The sequence below is a fragment of the Orcinus orca genome, chromosome 12 (assembly GCF_937001465.1).
Source record: "Orcinus orca chromosome 12, mOrcOrc1.1, whole genome shotgun sequence".
Taxonomy (NCBI): domain Eukaryota; kingdom Metazoa; phylum Chordata; class Mammalia; order Artiodactyla; family Delphinidae; genus Orcinus; species Orcinus orca.
In genome coordinates, this window is record NC_064570.1 from 36168108 (window position 1) to 36184640 (window position 16533).

Genomic DNA, 16533 nt, shown 5'->3' on the forward strand with positions numbered 1-16533 from the left:
TACAGTATACATTTAAAAAATGTAGCTATAGGAAGCTACTAACAACAAATGCTACCTAGTAACAAATGTATGTTCCCATTTAGAAGAAAAAAGCAGCATATGATGTGGAAGGTAAACAGTACTGCAGAAATCTGATTGTACTGATTGATGCTTTTTTCATTCTTGTGAGCAATTTGCAAACTGGAAACTGTTGCAGAGCCCTGCTTCTCCCATTTTCTAGCAGTTCCCTTTTCAGCTATCTCTTGCCTACTTAACTCAGTAGTCACCAAGTTAACTACTACTCTAGGTAGATTAGAGAGAATTTTAGAATTGTAGATTGTTTCAGCATCCTAAGGTAGTTGAGGTTATAATTACTTACATATCCTCTCTCATATTTTCCAAATTAGCAGAAGTTGGTTTAAAATAGCATCTGCAGAATTATACCTACCACCTTTCAAGGTCATCAGCAGAACTGAAACGTAAAGAAATTAAGAATTCAAAGTCATTAAAATCAATTATTTTAATTGCTTAAATAAACATAAGGAATTAAAGTAGGCGAGGGAGATCGGAAGCAGTTTGATGAAATTCTCATTGTCATCCCATTCACTGCTAGAGACGGTCAGAAAGAGCCCCATCCTGTGGACAGAACTGAAAGGGGGCACTGAGCCTTCAAAGACATGCACTTCGTACAGGAGTCCAAGCAAAAATCGAAGCAAATAATTAATAGCTACGTTTGGAAAATATGTTGAATTACACAAAAAACAAGCGTCGTGACCAACTGTGTACCTGCTGGAGCCGACATTTTAAAAGATGACAATCTATGAATACTAAAGTGTGATGGTCACGTGGTCCATCATCAACACAAATTCAAGTGGAAATCATTTAATTAAACTTTCAGGAGAAGCCATTTGAAGAACAAGGTCAAGGCCTGGGTCTTCCAGTGGGATTCTGGTCTTCATATCCGGATGCGCGCGGGCAGGGCAGCTGCGGGCGCGGGCGGGGCCCTAGCACTGCAGCTCCTCCCCCTCGGCCCGCCGGGGGCCACCGGCCGAGCTCTGCGCGCTGGCTTGGGCCGTGGAGCTCAGCACCTCCTCGAAGCTGCCTCCGCCTTGGTTCGTCCCGCCTACTTTCGTCTGAAACGGATTGAGACGCACACATGCAGTTATTTCGTTATTTCTGTAATTTTAAAAATAAGATCGATTGCTTTCAAGTTCACAAATATACCTGTCTTCTTGAAAGGGGATGCAAAGGATGTAGAGAAGTTAGTTTCCTTTAGCAGGGGGCTAGGATATCATTCATATTTGGGTTCTGCGACTGGACTCGAAACTTTAATTTGTACAGATTTAGTGACTCTCTCTTTGTCTCTTCTACATCAAAATTCTCAGTCCCTTCAGGGGCATATGCAGATCTGTGGATTTGCACCATCTACTCACTCACCCAGAGAACCGATTTAATCAAATGGAATGGGATATTAGATAAATTCCCCCAATTTCACAAATGTGTGAATGCCTTTTAGTGACTCCAGCTTGAGTTTTCCATTTGGGATTTAGCAAGGCAATCTGGATTTCCGAAAAATGTCTCTTGAAAAGCAGAGTGGCTCAATGGAACATGATTTCTGGTTTCTAATACTTTGAGAGTTGGAGATGAATCATGGCTTAAGCACTGCTCCTCTCACATCTTTCCAGGCAGTTGTCTTTATAGGAGGAATATACCTTAAAATGCAAAGTTATGATGTTTTACGAAGCTCTCTTTTTGTGTACTTGTTATTGGCTAATAAGAATATAGTCAGGGGCTTCCCTGGTGGCGCAGTGGTTGAGAATCTGCCTGCCAATGCAGGGGACACGGGTTCGAGCCCTGGTCTGGGAAGATCCCACATGCCGCGGAGCAACTGGGCCCGTGAGCCACAATTACTGAGCCTGCGCGTCTGGAGCCTGTGCTCCGCAGAGAACAAGAGAGGCAGCGATAGTGAGAGGCCCACGCACCGCGATGAAGAGTGGCCCCCGCTTGCCACAACTAGAGAAAGCACTCGCACAGAAACAAAGACCCAACACAGCCATAAATAAATAAATAAATTTTTAAAAAATTAAAAAAAAGAGAATATAGTCAGGAAGAAATCAATTTATAATTAAGAAATATGGTTAAGTATTTTGAAAAATTCCTGATTATAAGGTCTCTCAAAAGAATATTTAATGGTCCAAAATGCTTAATGCAAGTCTTGTTAATGGCCACATCGGCCTTCCTTTAACCATTAACAATATGGAAAAATACTTTGAGGAAAAGAAAGGTATAGAAGATGTTGCTCTTCCCAAAATGCTGTCTACACCTCACTGTCACTTATGATCACTCACAAGGACATAAACCACACTGGGAAATGCACCTGCCAATTGCCTGGCCTGCCCTTTTAAAACCTTAACCACGATTTAAAAGCAGTTCAGTCATGGCAAATCACACACGAACTTTTCTCCCATTGTCACTAAAATCCCTCTCTGCCTCTGTAAATTCAGTTACTAAGTTGAATTTTTCCACTCTGCTTGGGACTGGAAAACTCATTCTGGAAAGTGACAGATTATAAATGTTTTAGGCTTAGGAACCACATCATCTCTGTCACAAATACTCAAATCAGCCATTGTAGAAAGCAGCCGAGATAATACATAAGTGAACTGTGTTCCATACAGGCTGTATGAATGGACAGTGAAATGTGAATTTCATGTAATTTAATTTTCAAATCACAAAATACTGTTCTTCCTTTGATTTTTTTTAACCATTAAAAAAAAAGTGAAAACCATTCTTAGCACACAGACCGCTCAAAAATAGGCAACCAGCTGAATCTGGCCCATAAACCTTAGTTTGCAGACCTCAGGGACAGAGCACTGATTCCTCCTCCACTCTGTGCTATCTTAGCACTGGAAAGAAGCAGGGGGTTGGTTTCAACTATCTGATTGTTCACTATGGTTATTTCTTTTCCGAGAGAGGCAAGGTTAATTCAATGTAATTAACTCTATTAATAGTTCCCATCTTCCTCTTTAGTCGCATTCTCTTTAGCAATAGAAGTCACACACAGTGTTGAAATCAGGCGAATACCAATTACTGATGTTTTCTTCTGGGCTTTGTTTTGTTCTTCTCTTCTAGTTCCTGATTTCTCAAATCAAAATAGAAAAATAAAGAGGGAGGAAACCACTTGGAAATAAAGCAGTTTGGCCAAGAAAGGAGTGGACTAAAGGGGTTTCCTAACCATGTGGGTTTAATAACTACACACGACAATACTTTAGCCAAGGACCTCCTTAAGCAGAGATGTGAACAATAAGCTTCTCCCGGACCCTTCCCTTCAAAATGGTTTTTCATCCAAGAAGTTGTCACTGTGTCCCCAACACTATAACTGCTCTTTGCAAAAAAATGTTATTTGAATTACTGAACTGGGCTTCCTGATCTTTCTTAATAAAAGTATCCGGTTGAAAGGACACAAAGAAACAGTAAGTATATCTTACCTTTTTTTATGGTTTTAATTCAGGCCATACAATGTGCTCACCAAAAAGTAGGGGCACTAAAAATATGTTCTGCTTGACATGGGTGCAGAACGGTCAGAGGGGATGTAGTTGTTCATGATTCACTGGAACATAGTAGAACATTCCAAATATGGTTTCATAGGAGCTGATTCTGGGTCTGTTTTCTGTTTGCTTGTTTTAGATGAAATAGAAATTGTGCTTATTGAGTGTACAGGTGACACCAGCCAAGATGTCAAGTAATACATTGATGTATTACAAGGATGTAGGCAGAAAGGACTAAATTTTATATGATTTTGATGAACTGGCAAGTTTTTCATGGGAAATCAAACTATCTACACAATTGGGTATAAAATAAGAACTATCCATTGGGTGCAAATGCCAGATGGTGTGACAGATTGTGTGCAAAGATGGCAGGAACGGACCTCGCTTCACAGCAGAACATTACTTCTAATAGAACACAAATATGAACACGATTCCCTCTCTAAGTGGTGTTTGAAAAATCAAGCTTAAAGCAGGATGTGTGAGTGGAAATACAGTATATAGACCTGCAAGGAATTTCACTCATCTGTACTGATTCATGAGTCATTCCCTCAGCAGGAAATAACCTCAGGATTGAAAAGTTACAGAAGTTTTGGAGAAGATTCAGAACACAAAAGAAAACTATGCAGAAAATAAACTATACACAGAAGGGTTAAATATCTATTGTTTAGTCTGGAGGGAAAAAAAGGAATGGGAAGTTTGTAATTATTGAGGAAGTGGAAGGTCTGACACACAGCATGACTATTAGCTATTCTCTTGTTGCCTGTGTGGGCAGAGAAAGAGAAACTAGGTGGTGGGTGGGCTGTGAGTCTTGTTAAACCCATGGACAATCATGCAGACATAGAATCTGCTTTCAGGAGGTCTTGACACAGGCTAGTATCCAGTTGGCTGAGTTAGTTTTGTGCATGTCTGAGGAAGGAGGCAGGCTCTGTACCTTCCATCCAGATGCGGTGAGAAAAGTGAGAGGCTGACAGTGTGGACCAGACACTTATCTCATATATGAACTGTGAGCTAACCAGAGTTTCCTAAAAGCAAATGAAAACAGGTTGTTCTTTATTCCTCTTTTGCTTCTTCATACCTCCTTCTTCTAAAGAAAACCTAAAAAGCACAACTTCTCCTATGTCAGAACTTGACAAGAGAATCCATCCTTCTTGGATTGTCTTAAGGCTGAGAACCAAATGTTGAGAAATTAACTCCTGGGGTTTTTGGAATCTTTTGTTTTGAAACTAGATATTCTGGCATGAGAAACGTCTGTGACACTGCAGGTCTCTACCCATAAAAAGTTTTTCCTACAAACAGCGGCAATTTAATGGCTCCTCTGGGTCCCTAAATAAATGATAATGTTGACAGGCAGAGCAGTAAAACTGCACAACTAGAGACTGCTGGTAAATGAAATCAATGAAAGCACGGTAAATGTTGAGTAATAATTTCATCCTTGAGCCTTAAACACCTAATCACAGGTCTGGAAAAGAGAAGACTACGTGAAAGCCTCTTCTAAGGGGAAAGACCCTCCAGGTCAAAATCAATAAGAGCATCTAAGACCTCGACTAAGGAATAACTTATACCCTCACAGACTCTCATCAGGCAGCACATGTGAGGGTCATATGATTCAGAAGCAGCTGGGTAATCAGCACGAGCCTATATGTGCTTTTGATCTGATTAAAGATCACACATATTCTTAATTTTCCTAGTAATAGGGAAATATAGAAATGGATTGTATGTAAAATAGTGATAATGATATCAAGATGTAATTAAGTTTAGGTGGTATCTTTAAAAAATCTTAGTAGTATCAATGACTTTTCATGTTTTAAACGTTCTATACAGTTAGGACTAGACTGATTTTACTTTTGCTCTTTTATCCTCTGTACATTAACTTATCTATGCTCAAACAATAAATTCAATGATTTTTTTTTTTTTTAGCACCTACTATAGAACAGGCATACTTTCAGTTTATACCCAGGGAACAAACGCACTATTACAAAATAATGCATTTTGTGATTCAGCTTTATTTTCCCTCCATGATAACCACGCTGTGCTGTGCTCAGTACGTGAGTGGAGTAGGCAAGTGGTGTTGATGGGCGGTGGATGGCAGGACAGCGCATGGAACCAAGTTCATTTCTACTGGTCCGTGTCCAAACCAGAGGAGCTCTGAGCTGTTACTGAACTTTCACTTACACTCTGATTTCAGAGTTCACAGATCCTTTGTCCTATCCACAGTCATCTATCACATATCTGCTTCTTGGGGGATAGCATTAAGAGTTCTAACCAGTGAACAGATCAACACAAATCCCAATTCGCTTTCATGAACAGTTCACTTCTGAATGATTTATTTATATAAACAACTTGGTATGGCTACAGTAACACTATTCAATATTGGTTTTCTTTATAGATTTATATGTGAAGAAAAGTGACTGTGCAGTGCTGCCTTCAAATGCTGGTAGCCCCGCCTTTGAAGCCAATGGCAGCAACGCCTAAGCTGTCCTGATTCAACGAACCCAGCGACACAAAATTCACTTCATCTGTACCTTAAGGCTTGTGACAGTTGTCTCAACCCTCTCCTCAAATGATTTGAAAGTAGGAGAATTCCTAAAATAACAAAAAAAGAGAGGTCAGCTCCGAAGACCTAGCTGTCTTAGCAATCGTGCTGTGCTGCCTGTTTTCTGCTCTTACTTGCAAACATCACCTCTGCACCAGAGTTAGTTGCTGACTTGCCACCTACACCAACCATGTTTTCAAATTTATTTCACTTCTGCTAGGTTAGATCCAGAAACCATAACCCGACATGGAATTTTTCTAAGTAAAATAGATAACTATAGAATAAATAATATAGCATTTGGCAAGGATACAACTGTAATAATTCCATGGTGCACCGTACATCATTTCCAACGAGTCAAAGGAGTGATAGCTTAATTTTTCATTTACTAATTAATTGTTTCTATCGTAACACTCCTTTTCCCAGCTCAGTTATTTTATAACCAATAGAAAGTCTATCTGAAGAACGTCACATTCGAGTTTTCCCACTTGGAATTTTAAAAGTCATTTATTTTAGTGAATGTGACACAAGACAGAAATAGCTAAAGGAAAAAAAAGGTTCAGATGTTTTCAAACTTTAAAGTTTTAAAACTAAGCATTTTCTCAACATCCAGGAAGCAGTGTTTCTGAAAGTCAGTGCGCCCATTATTTTAGGTTGAAATATACTCACTACTTGTTTAATGCTTGATCAAAATGGTGCTATTGGCACGTGTTATATTTCCTCCCAAAGAAGATACACTTACTTGTTCTTACCAGACAGAACCTTTGCTGTCTATCGACAATTTATTTGTGACTCATTCACTGTGTTAAATAATCTACATACCGTCTTGTAACTTTAAGATTTAGATCTTTATCTGGTGCTTTTTGGTTTCCTATACGGGATTTGGCCACATGACATTATGAGTTAATGACATCATCACCATTAAAAATGATATCACCAAGTCCAACTAAGGAAACAGGAACTGAATTAAAAATGTGTCTTAAATCTTGTGTTCATGTTGGCTTTCAGCAACGACTGCCATCATTTTCAGGTCAAAAGATTCAACTGAACGTTACTATACTTGATAAGCCACTTGCTATTCTCTCGAGTGCAAAAGAAATAAAATAAGAGGAATGGCCTAAAGAAACTTCATAAGGGCGGATGGTTATAAAATACGGGCTTCACTGTATGGTGTGGGCTGTAGCATGGCTCTAATACTATCAAGAGGAAACTAATGTAGAGGATATGTTTTTGAATGAATTTGGCTTCATTAGGGATTGTCTCCCAAGACTCTGATGCTCCGGATGGTCACAAATGCATTTGCATCCAGGCTGTATGAAGTAACAGTGGTGAGTTCAGAGGGCCCAAGCATGGCATCACACCTTGTATATGACTCAAACATGAGTCGAATTCCTGTGAGGAATCCTCCACCGTACCTGTCTCATGATGAAATATTAGTGAAATTACATAAGAATGATTCAGAAGTGTACACTTATTAGCACTTTACTTCCACTGCATGTTTTATTTGGCCAAGCTGGTCACATGACTAACTACCTGTCATCCATCAGTTGCACAGGACCACAGTGGGCAGACAGTTCAGCCTAATGGTTCGTGGTTTATGTTAGTTGAGCAAAACCTTTTTTTTTTTTTTTTTTAAAGTTAATTTCAGGCAAGCTCACAAGGAATACATTTGACCCATAAGTCACTAGATGGATTCCTGGTTCACAGAGGAAAACCATATTTTTTTTTCAAGGCTTTTTTGGACACCCAGACTTAAAATTTAACGAGTAAAGAAGCTCAGAGCTGCAGGCTGCACTGCTCAATTCTGGTGCCCTTATTCTAGGGGCAGCAAGTCATTCAAATATGAACTAAGCCATCTTGAATCTATGCTCTCTACTTACCACCAAATTAGGGAAATCAAATGCTGTGGTTAAACTTCCAAAGTAACCACATAACCCCAGTGTAGAAGAGACATCATCAGATATATAAAACAGACATTCCTCTAATCAAATTACACTAGAGTGCATGTGGGGAATACGGAGAAACTATTTATTCAGATTTAATCATGTCATATACAACTACAAACTTGTAGCACTGCAAATGACCCTGGAAAGAATTTGGCTTCAGTGGGCTCAAACTATTTAGAGTAACTGAACTCCCTCTAGAATGTATTCACACCACAGTATATGATATAAAGCAGGAAGAAGAGGCACAGTTCTGACTGAAGTGAGGGAGGGTCCCAGAGACTAGATCCCCTCCCCTGGAGCCCCAACCAGGGCAGCCCAAGGAAGCACTAGGGCTCCTGGAAGCACCAAGGGAAGAGCAGTAAAGCTGGTTCTAGCCTCTTATTTTTAAACATGATGAAAATGCTGTCACTGAGGTGACCTTCCCAAGGCTGCCAAGTTCACCCCTCAGGTCACACAAATCAAGAGTGGCTGGACTTAACCCAGTGTGTCTGGTCAATAGCCCAAGCCCATGACACCTACAATACTTATACAGGGTTGTCAGCCTTTCTTCCTGAGGGCCCTCAGAAAAGAGCATAAGATAGGTCATGGCATCTCCCTTTATATAAAGAAGGAAAAAACCCACAAAGTATCAATAAAGTTAACACTTCATGCACATTATACACTGACATTATGTAAAATAATTTACACAGATTACCTCATAGCAGGCATACTTATGGAATGGCGAATGGAGTAGCTTCAGGGCAAAAGCAGATTAAAGGGAAAAAAAAAAGAAAGAAAAAAAGATAGCACAATATAAGTACATGAGAAACTCCCTATTCACAGTTTCAAAACAGCAATTTCAACTATCTGAAGTGTTCCCTGCACACCCCACCAAGATGAGATTTGTTTTTGTTGGGTAGGATGGGCCACAGTCACTTCCAAAGGAATAAGGAGACCAGGTGGTCCATGGCTGCATATTATTTCACTTCCTGTAGGTTCCCTGTAGGCCAGGGAGGAGAGGAGGAGACCGTCTGGTTTGCCCTAGGTCAGCCCAACAGCTGGTGGACATGCTCACCTGGTCCAGCTCCCTTCTCCTGTTCAGGAAGACAGTAAGGGGCAAGGGGCAGTGCCTAGCACATAGAGCCAGGCAGCTAAAAGCTAATCATTCCATTGTAGAGAAGCACTCCAGAGGACTGTGTGTAGTTAACATGAGTCAATCAAGGAAACACATGCCAGGTAAACGCAATTCACAGTCCAACATGGTGGCAGGGCTTCTGCATCCATCCCAGGACATCTGGTACAAAGATCAACTTTTCTGAGAACTCTTAAGATCATCAGCCTTCTCACCCTGTTGATCCTACAGCGGCTAACTGTCTTCCCTCTGATCGACTGCCTGTTATTTCTACGTGAGTTCCACTCGGAAATCAGGCTGCAGGAAGGGAGCAAGCAAAATGGGGTCCATTTTCCTAGGCTAGCATGCCCTCATCCAATTTCCACCACAGTCCCGGCCTTCTCTTCTCCCAGGAAGCTAACAGGTAGGGGATCAGACTCATCACCTTCCCCACCAATATCCACTGAGGTCATCAGTAGGGGCGGCACTTTACTAGAACTCAGAAAGAAAAGGACAAAGAAGTGCAGGGGATACTTACGGTCTTACCCTAGACACTCCATTTAGAAATCATAGGCAAATATTTCCTCATAAGTTACATTAAAAAAAGAATTACTAAAAGAACTTCATCAGCATTATAAATTATTCATCTCTTTAAATACAGGTAGTTTTCTTAATAAAAAAAATTTTTTTAAGGATGTAATAAGATTCTACCTAAAAGGAGGCTTAATTCAGAGACCTGGGACTGACAGTTGCACACTTGCTAACATTTGAGCTCTTCTGGTGGCCTTTCTCCTCTTCAACTTCAGAAGGTACAGAGAGTTGAAGGTAAATCATCTGCCTAAGTAACAGTTACTAGGAATTCAGAAAAACACAACAATCCAGTGGAAAAAACTCCTGTTTCTCGACTTCACTTTCTGAAAGTTTCGTAAACATACGCAACTCGCAATTGCCACTTTCCTCCTCTTTGAATCTAAGGACCTTTGCCAGTGTAAGAAGGCATGATGCAGAAGGAGATTCCTGAGGGATGGCTCAGCAAGTGAAAGTCATGTAAATGATTCAGAAGTGAGATACACAGGGGCTGAAATAGATTCAAATGCATTAGGTGCCCTATACTCTGTAACTCTCCCTGGTTGTGAACACTGTCAGCAACAGAGACCTGGTCTTTGGCTGAAGCGCACCCACAGTGGGGCTCCGGGGAGGAAGGGAGCTGCTAGGGAGCTGGCAGGGCCCTGGGGGCAGCGCTTACCCGATGGAGTGAGACCTGCAGCCGGAGCAGCACAGGAGAGAAGAGCAGGAGCAGGGTTAGCACATCAGGATGCAAGGAACCGGCCTCACTGCCCACTGTCCCCTCTTTGAAGAGCCCCAAGGAAAAGACGAGGAGACCCCATTTGTTACTCTTTTTGAGTACACTGACTTTTTAATGTCTTCACAATTACTTTACCAACCTACCGTATGTGCGCTTCTCACTATTTTTCTCACGGACATATAGAGGTGGCTGGATTCTCTAATAAAGTCACACGCCTCCTCCAAAGATTTCCTCTCCACTAGATCACACACAGTTTGAACAAATTCACCGAGAAGTCCCAAGAAGATGGCAACATTATTAATATAAAAGTGATTCTAATAGCTTGCATTTCTTCAGAGTACTTTCATAAATGTGACCTTATTTTAACTTCAGAGAAAACAGTCTAGTTAGGTAGCTATTAACCATGTTACCTGACAGGTGGAGAAGAAGCCAGAGCAATTCCGTGACCAGGCTCAGGGGCCTTCACTTAGTGGCCGTCAGGAGAAAATGAGAACCTTAGCTCAGGAAATCTTATTTATTTTTATAAAACATCTAAATTAAATCCTAACATAGTGCTTTTCATCCAGTTATTAAAAGGCCCAAATTCTAGGTTTTCAAAACCTGTAAGCATTAACTTTTAATTATTTTAAAGAAAAACTGAGAGGGGATTCCCTGGAGGTCCAGTGGTTAGGACTCTGAGCTCTTACTGCCAAGGGCCAGAGTTCGATCCCTGTTCGGTGAACTAGGATCCCGTAAGCCTCGCGGTGCAGCCAACAACAACAACAACAACAACAACCAAAAAAAAAAAACCCCACAAAACTGAGAGGTACTGTTTTTCTTCTCAGGTATCTGAATTTTTCTGTCAATCTTTTTGAAGAAGTTCAGAAATTTGTTCCCAGAATTCACAAAAGAATTTTATGGTATAACCAACAAAATATAAAATAATATGATACTTTCAAACTGAAAAGGGGTTCAAAGTAAAATGCCTGTGATAAAATTTTAAAATTTCCCCACTATCATTTTATAAATTGGCAAATTAATTTGAATGAAAAATTTAAAACTTACTAATTGTTCTCTTTTGAGAATCGTTATTATATTAAACTTAAATACTTTTCAAATATGACTTTTACATATATTACTTGTTCTAGTATAAAAGTAACAATTCTTTGTAAAACTTTTTGCTTTCACAGAGAGTTATCCTCATTTATTTCAAATGTTAGATATTATAGTTTGAGAAAAATATAGACCTGAAAATATAGGTCTACAAACTATTACAGGCCCATATTTGAATGTGGACTACATTTCCCAATATTTTTAGCCACAGTTTGTAACGGAAGTTTTGTATCCTCTACACAGAGCCATAATTAATGAAAAGTTTGGAACTCCTGGGAAACAGGTTATCCATTGTGCTAAAACAAAGCCACACTGAAACAGGAGGAAAGGCAGTCAACAGAACCTTGATATTATGCCCAGCTCTTGTAGGAACATGAGTATGTCAACATGCTGCACGTGTGAAACACAGTCCTCGTTCTCTACAACTTATGAAACACACTGCACTCCTGTTCACGGACTCTCCCAATTTCAGTCCTGTGGGGTCACCTTGTAACTGAGACAGTCACTTAGTAAAGGTAAAAACTGGCATTTATTGAGTGCTTAATACATAGCAGGCTCTCTTTTGCTACTTGTATAATAAACTGAAGATGTTGTTACTTTTATCCCTGTTTATAACTGAGAACAGCCACAGATTCCTAGACGCCACCCAAGACCTACTGAGGTGCAACCTTGGAGAGAGAGGTGGAATCTGGGAATATGCACTTGTCAAGCTTCAGAGGTGTCCCTAAGGTCTGCTACCGTTAGAGAAACACTATTCTAGTCGGCAGTATTATGCCACTGAATCCCAGTGTTCAAGTGAAAGGTTTCAACTACGTATGTGGAGAACAAACTTTATAAACATGACAAAATATATTTTCTTGGATATAACTGGTGATAAGGTCTTTCCTGTTTTAAGGAGTTATTTAATTAGTTTAGATAAATGTTTTAATGCCACTGAAATGACTGCAAATTTTTATCTAATAAAGTTAGGGTTAATTCATAATCCAGAATATTTACCGTTCATCACACACTGCCTCTGAAGAATTTTAACTGCTTTTTGTTATTGCTTTATTAGCAAAAATGAAGATAAAGCAATGTACTCAGATTCATGCACATGTACTTACTTAACTCTAGCCTCATGAATGCCAAGTTGTTAAGATGATGCATGAATTTGGGGCACAATCCAGTAATTTTTGACGTCAAAAAATAACTTAAACACAAAGATATAAATATTTGCCTCTAGGTATCAAAGCTGCAGGGTAACAAAGAAAGCAATAGTTTAAGAATCCAGTAAAATAATACACACATATTTTTTAAATATATATTTTAAATATATATTTAAATTTATATAAAAATTTATATATATATTTATTTATATATAAAAATATATTTAAATTTATATATATTAAATATATATTTATATATTAAATATAAATTATATTATAATTTATATTTAAATATATATTTAAATTTATATTTTAAATATAAAATGTACTTGAGAAGTTTTTAAAAAGTGAATTTGATTTCTAGAGAGAAAAATGACATGATTTATACGAAAAATCTCTTAAGCATATCAGCCAAATTCAAAATAAACTATGAGAGGTATTTAAGCAAAAAAAATGAGAGTAACAACTCTATGTAAGAGAACTTCCTAGTACCTAATATGAAAAATAAAAATGGTCAATACTACATTGTTTTCCTGGTGCCTATAGTGAGGTCATTTGGTTCTCAGTTCAAAATCTTGATATTCACCCTAATTTTATATAACAAATACTGAAAATAACCAAAATGAACAAAGGGACTGGTTTAAACATTTTGCTACAGCTATGCACTGGAAGATAATACAGCCATTAAAAATGAAGATGTAAGGACTTCCCTGGTGGTACACTGGTTTGGAGTCCACCTGCCAATGCAGGAGACATGGGTTCGATCCCTACTCCGGGAGGATCCCATGTGCCGTGGAGCAACTGGGCCCATGAGCCACAACTACGGAGCCTTTGAGCCTTGAGCCCGTGCTCTGCAGCGGGAGAGGCCACCGCAGTGAGAAGCCTGCACACCGCAACGAGAAGTGGCCCCTGCTCTCCGCAACTAGAGAAGGCCTGTGTGCAGTAACAAAGACCCGATGCAGACAAAAATAAATAATTTTTTAAAAAATGAAGATGCAATAAACATTTATTAACATATTCACAATATATTGCTAAAGTAAAGAAAGAATACTACCAGGAGCATACATTATATGGTACCTTTTTAGAATAAAAGAATAAATATCTATGCATTTAGCATAGAAAAAATACATGTACTAGTTGGATATATACAAAAATGTAACCAAGAATAGTTTATCAGAGAATATTCCACTGAAGGCATATTTTAACTTATTGTTTAAATTACAGTGATTAAAATTCAGTGTGTGCTGCATTCTTTTGAAATCTCTCCTTATTACTGGTGATTAAAGGCACCCTCTATCTTCTATTTCTACTAGGTCGGGTCCTAGTGGAAAGGGCATCTCTGGGACCAGGCCCAGAAAATGTCCCAATATAAAAATGTATCTCAGTCACCAATACTATCAGCCACATAAAATTTTAATCCAACTTAAAAAAAAAAGAATGTGTTAGGAAGACCAGTTGATATATATATATATATATAATGCTCCCCTTCTCTCAGAAAGCCAAAGGCTTAGCCCCATTCCCGTGGTTCTTTCCCACAGTACCTCATGTCTCCAAACTTCTTGCTGATGGCCGTCCCAACGTTGCTGAAAGCTGCAGTTGCCTTCTGCCCTGCGTGACTCAGAGTTTCATGTGTTTTCTTGTAGCTAGAAATAAAACAAAAAATAAAACAGAGAAAGATAATATCATGATTTCCCATAAAACATTCATCGTACTTCTCTCTCCTGACTTTGAAAACTCCCTTTCCAAGCCAGATTTAGGAAGATGATCCACAGAAGTAATTGTTTCTATTCATTGTTTGGGGAGGATGGGTTGGTGGCCGCTCATCAGAGGGAAACTCAGACCATTAAATCTGAATTCAGGAAAAATATACATATATAAGTCCAGATCTGAATGTGCAGATCTTTAATCACAAATAGTGGAACTGCTCTGAGAGTAGAGAGTTATTCTTAAAGAGATGTATTAACTCTATGAAGTGACGATGAAAGCTCTAGCCATCAATGGTAACACGAATTAGAAAATGTATATTTCAAAGGGAAATTTAAGCTTTTACTGCTTATGTGGGTAAAAGTAACCATAAAATGGCAAAATAGAACTAGTTACTTAATTTTCAAATACTTAGAGCTGGGAATAAGAAGGGTGCATAATCTTAATATAGTTACTTTTTTTAAAACAGTTTTAGGAATATAGTACTGCAATGATCTGTTCACAAACCTATGTCCCCACAAGGCTAACTCCCTGAGGGCAAGGAAGCCATTCATCTTTGTGTCCCCAGTATGTGGCAGAGGGATACAGGGGAAACTTAATAAATATTAGAGGAATGAATCAATGATCAAAGAGGAAGCTCCTCTGTAGCTCTGAACTAGGAGTCATGACAGTAAGAACAATGCAGTGTGATGGGTTATAGAGAGAGAATGGACGGACTTGACAGGAGGTTATAAGTGACAAATGGAACAAGACGAATAAATTGGTTTAAGGTTTTGAGCATGGTGACAGGAAAGGCGGTGGTGTATCCACTGGGCTAGGAAATTTCTAAGTGTTAACTAATAAAGTAGAAAACAAAAGGCACCTAACCTGAGGGAATAAAAAGAAATCAGCCGAAAGTTTTGTACACCATTTCACAGTATATGTAAGTCAAGTCATTATGCTATACAGCTTAAACTTATACAGTGTTGTATGTATTATATTTCATTTAATATATCTCAATAAAACGGAAACAAACCAAACCAAAAAGTGTTCAACTGACTTTTAAAAAATAAACGAATTCTTTTTTTTTAACATCTTTATTGGAGTATAATTGCTTTACAATGGTTTCTGCTTTATAACAAACAGAATCAGCTCTACACATACATATATCCCCATATCTCCTCCCTCTTGCGTCTCCTTCCCACCCTCCCTATCCCACCCCTCTAGGTGGTCACAAAGCACCGAGCTGATCTCCCTGTGCCATGCGGCTGCTATGTGGCTGCTTCCCACTATAAACTAATTCTTATAATGCACATACCATCTTCTTCCCATATATGTTGCTCCCAGGTAAGTTCCCCCAAAGCTCCTTGCTTAGCCTAGAACACCTGCATGCATATGGTACATCTAAGAAGACTATGCCCTGTGACATTCATTGTGTAGGAACTTCCGTTATCCCTCCCACCCTTCCACTTCCCACACATCATCCGGCCCTAAATATACTACCAGACTCTACACAAATGCTTTAAAACATGCTCCTTGGTCTTCCTTGGGACTGAAATCACTTCATTAGCATGGTATGCTATTATTCTTTTTTGTTAGCAGGAAGGAGTGAGTCTGATATTACCAGCACCGCATGTTATTTATTTACACAATGCCTGTTTTTCAGGAAGTGTAAAAATCAAGTATTATCTGGATGATAAAACCAAACCAAATATTCATTTACTAAACAGACATTTCTAGGGAACAGGGAAAGACTGACAGGAAAAAGGGTCAAAGCAGAATTTGGTGAGCGGGAGGTAATTTGTCTCTGGGGAGAGGTATGTGATTAGGGGAGGTGGACCCCAGACGGCTCTGGGTCAAGCAGCAAATGAGAAGTGGGAAGATGAAAGAAAGGAACAGCTTTTAGAATGTTTGCTTAATTTTGTTCGCTGCCAAGTTACAAAAATAGCAGTTATTCAAATTACAACTTTCTTTTTACATTTCACTATAGGATGTTAGGTTTTAATTATGGCGGGAGAATATTTTTGATCATGTGAAATCATGGAATTGCAGGCAGATTACACATAAAATAAAATATTAATCTCTAACTTCTTATTAGTGATAAGGCAGTTAATATAGCACTAAATGTGGACCAGAAATAAAAACCTCCATCATTATTACAAGAATTCAGGAGATGTGATCTTGAAATGGCACATGCTGAGAATCCTTCAGAAGAAA

At 39.0% G+C, this 16533-nt stretch overlaps 1 protein-coding gene across 5 annotated transcripts in view; it reads right to left on the minus strand.

Moving 5' to 3' along the window:
- Positions 1–484: 484 nt before the first annotated feature.
- Positions 485–16533, minus strand: part of TPD52L1 (TPD52 like 1) — a 99654-nt gene continuing 83605 nt past the window's right edge. Inside the window, exons 4-8 of one of the 5 annotated variants that reach the window (XM_004263858.3) lie at positions 14175–14276; positions 10337–10351; positions 8695–8733; positions 6047–6107; positions 485–1112 (exon numbers count right to left, since the gene is read on the minus strand). In XM_004263858.3, the coding sequence (XP_004263906.1) occupies positions 984–1112; positions 6047–6107; positions 8695–8733; positions 10337–10351; positions 14175–14276 (346 nt within the window). In that variant the 3' untranslated portion in view covers positions 485–983. The other 4 variants (XM_033407864.2, XM_033407875.2, XM_033407880.2 and 1 more) reach the window with 4 other exon arrangements.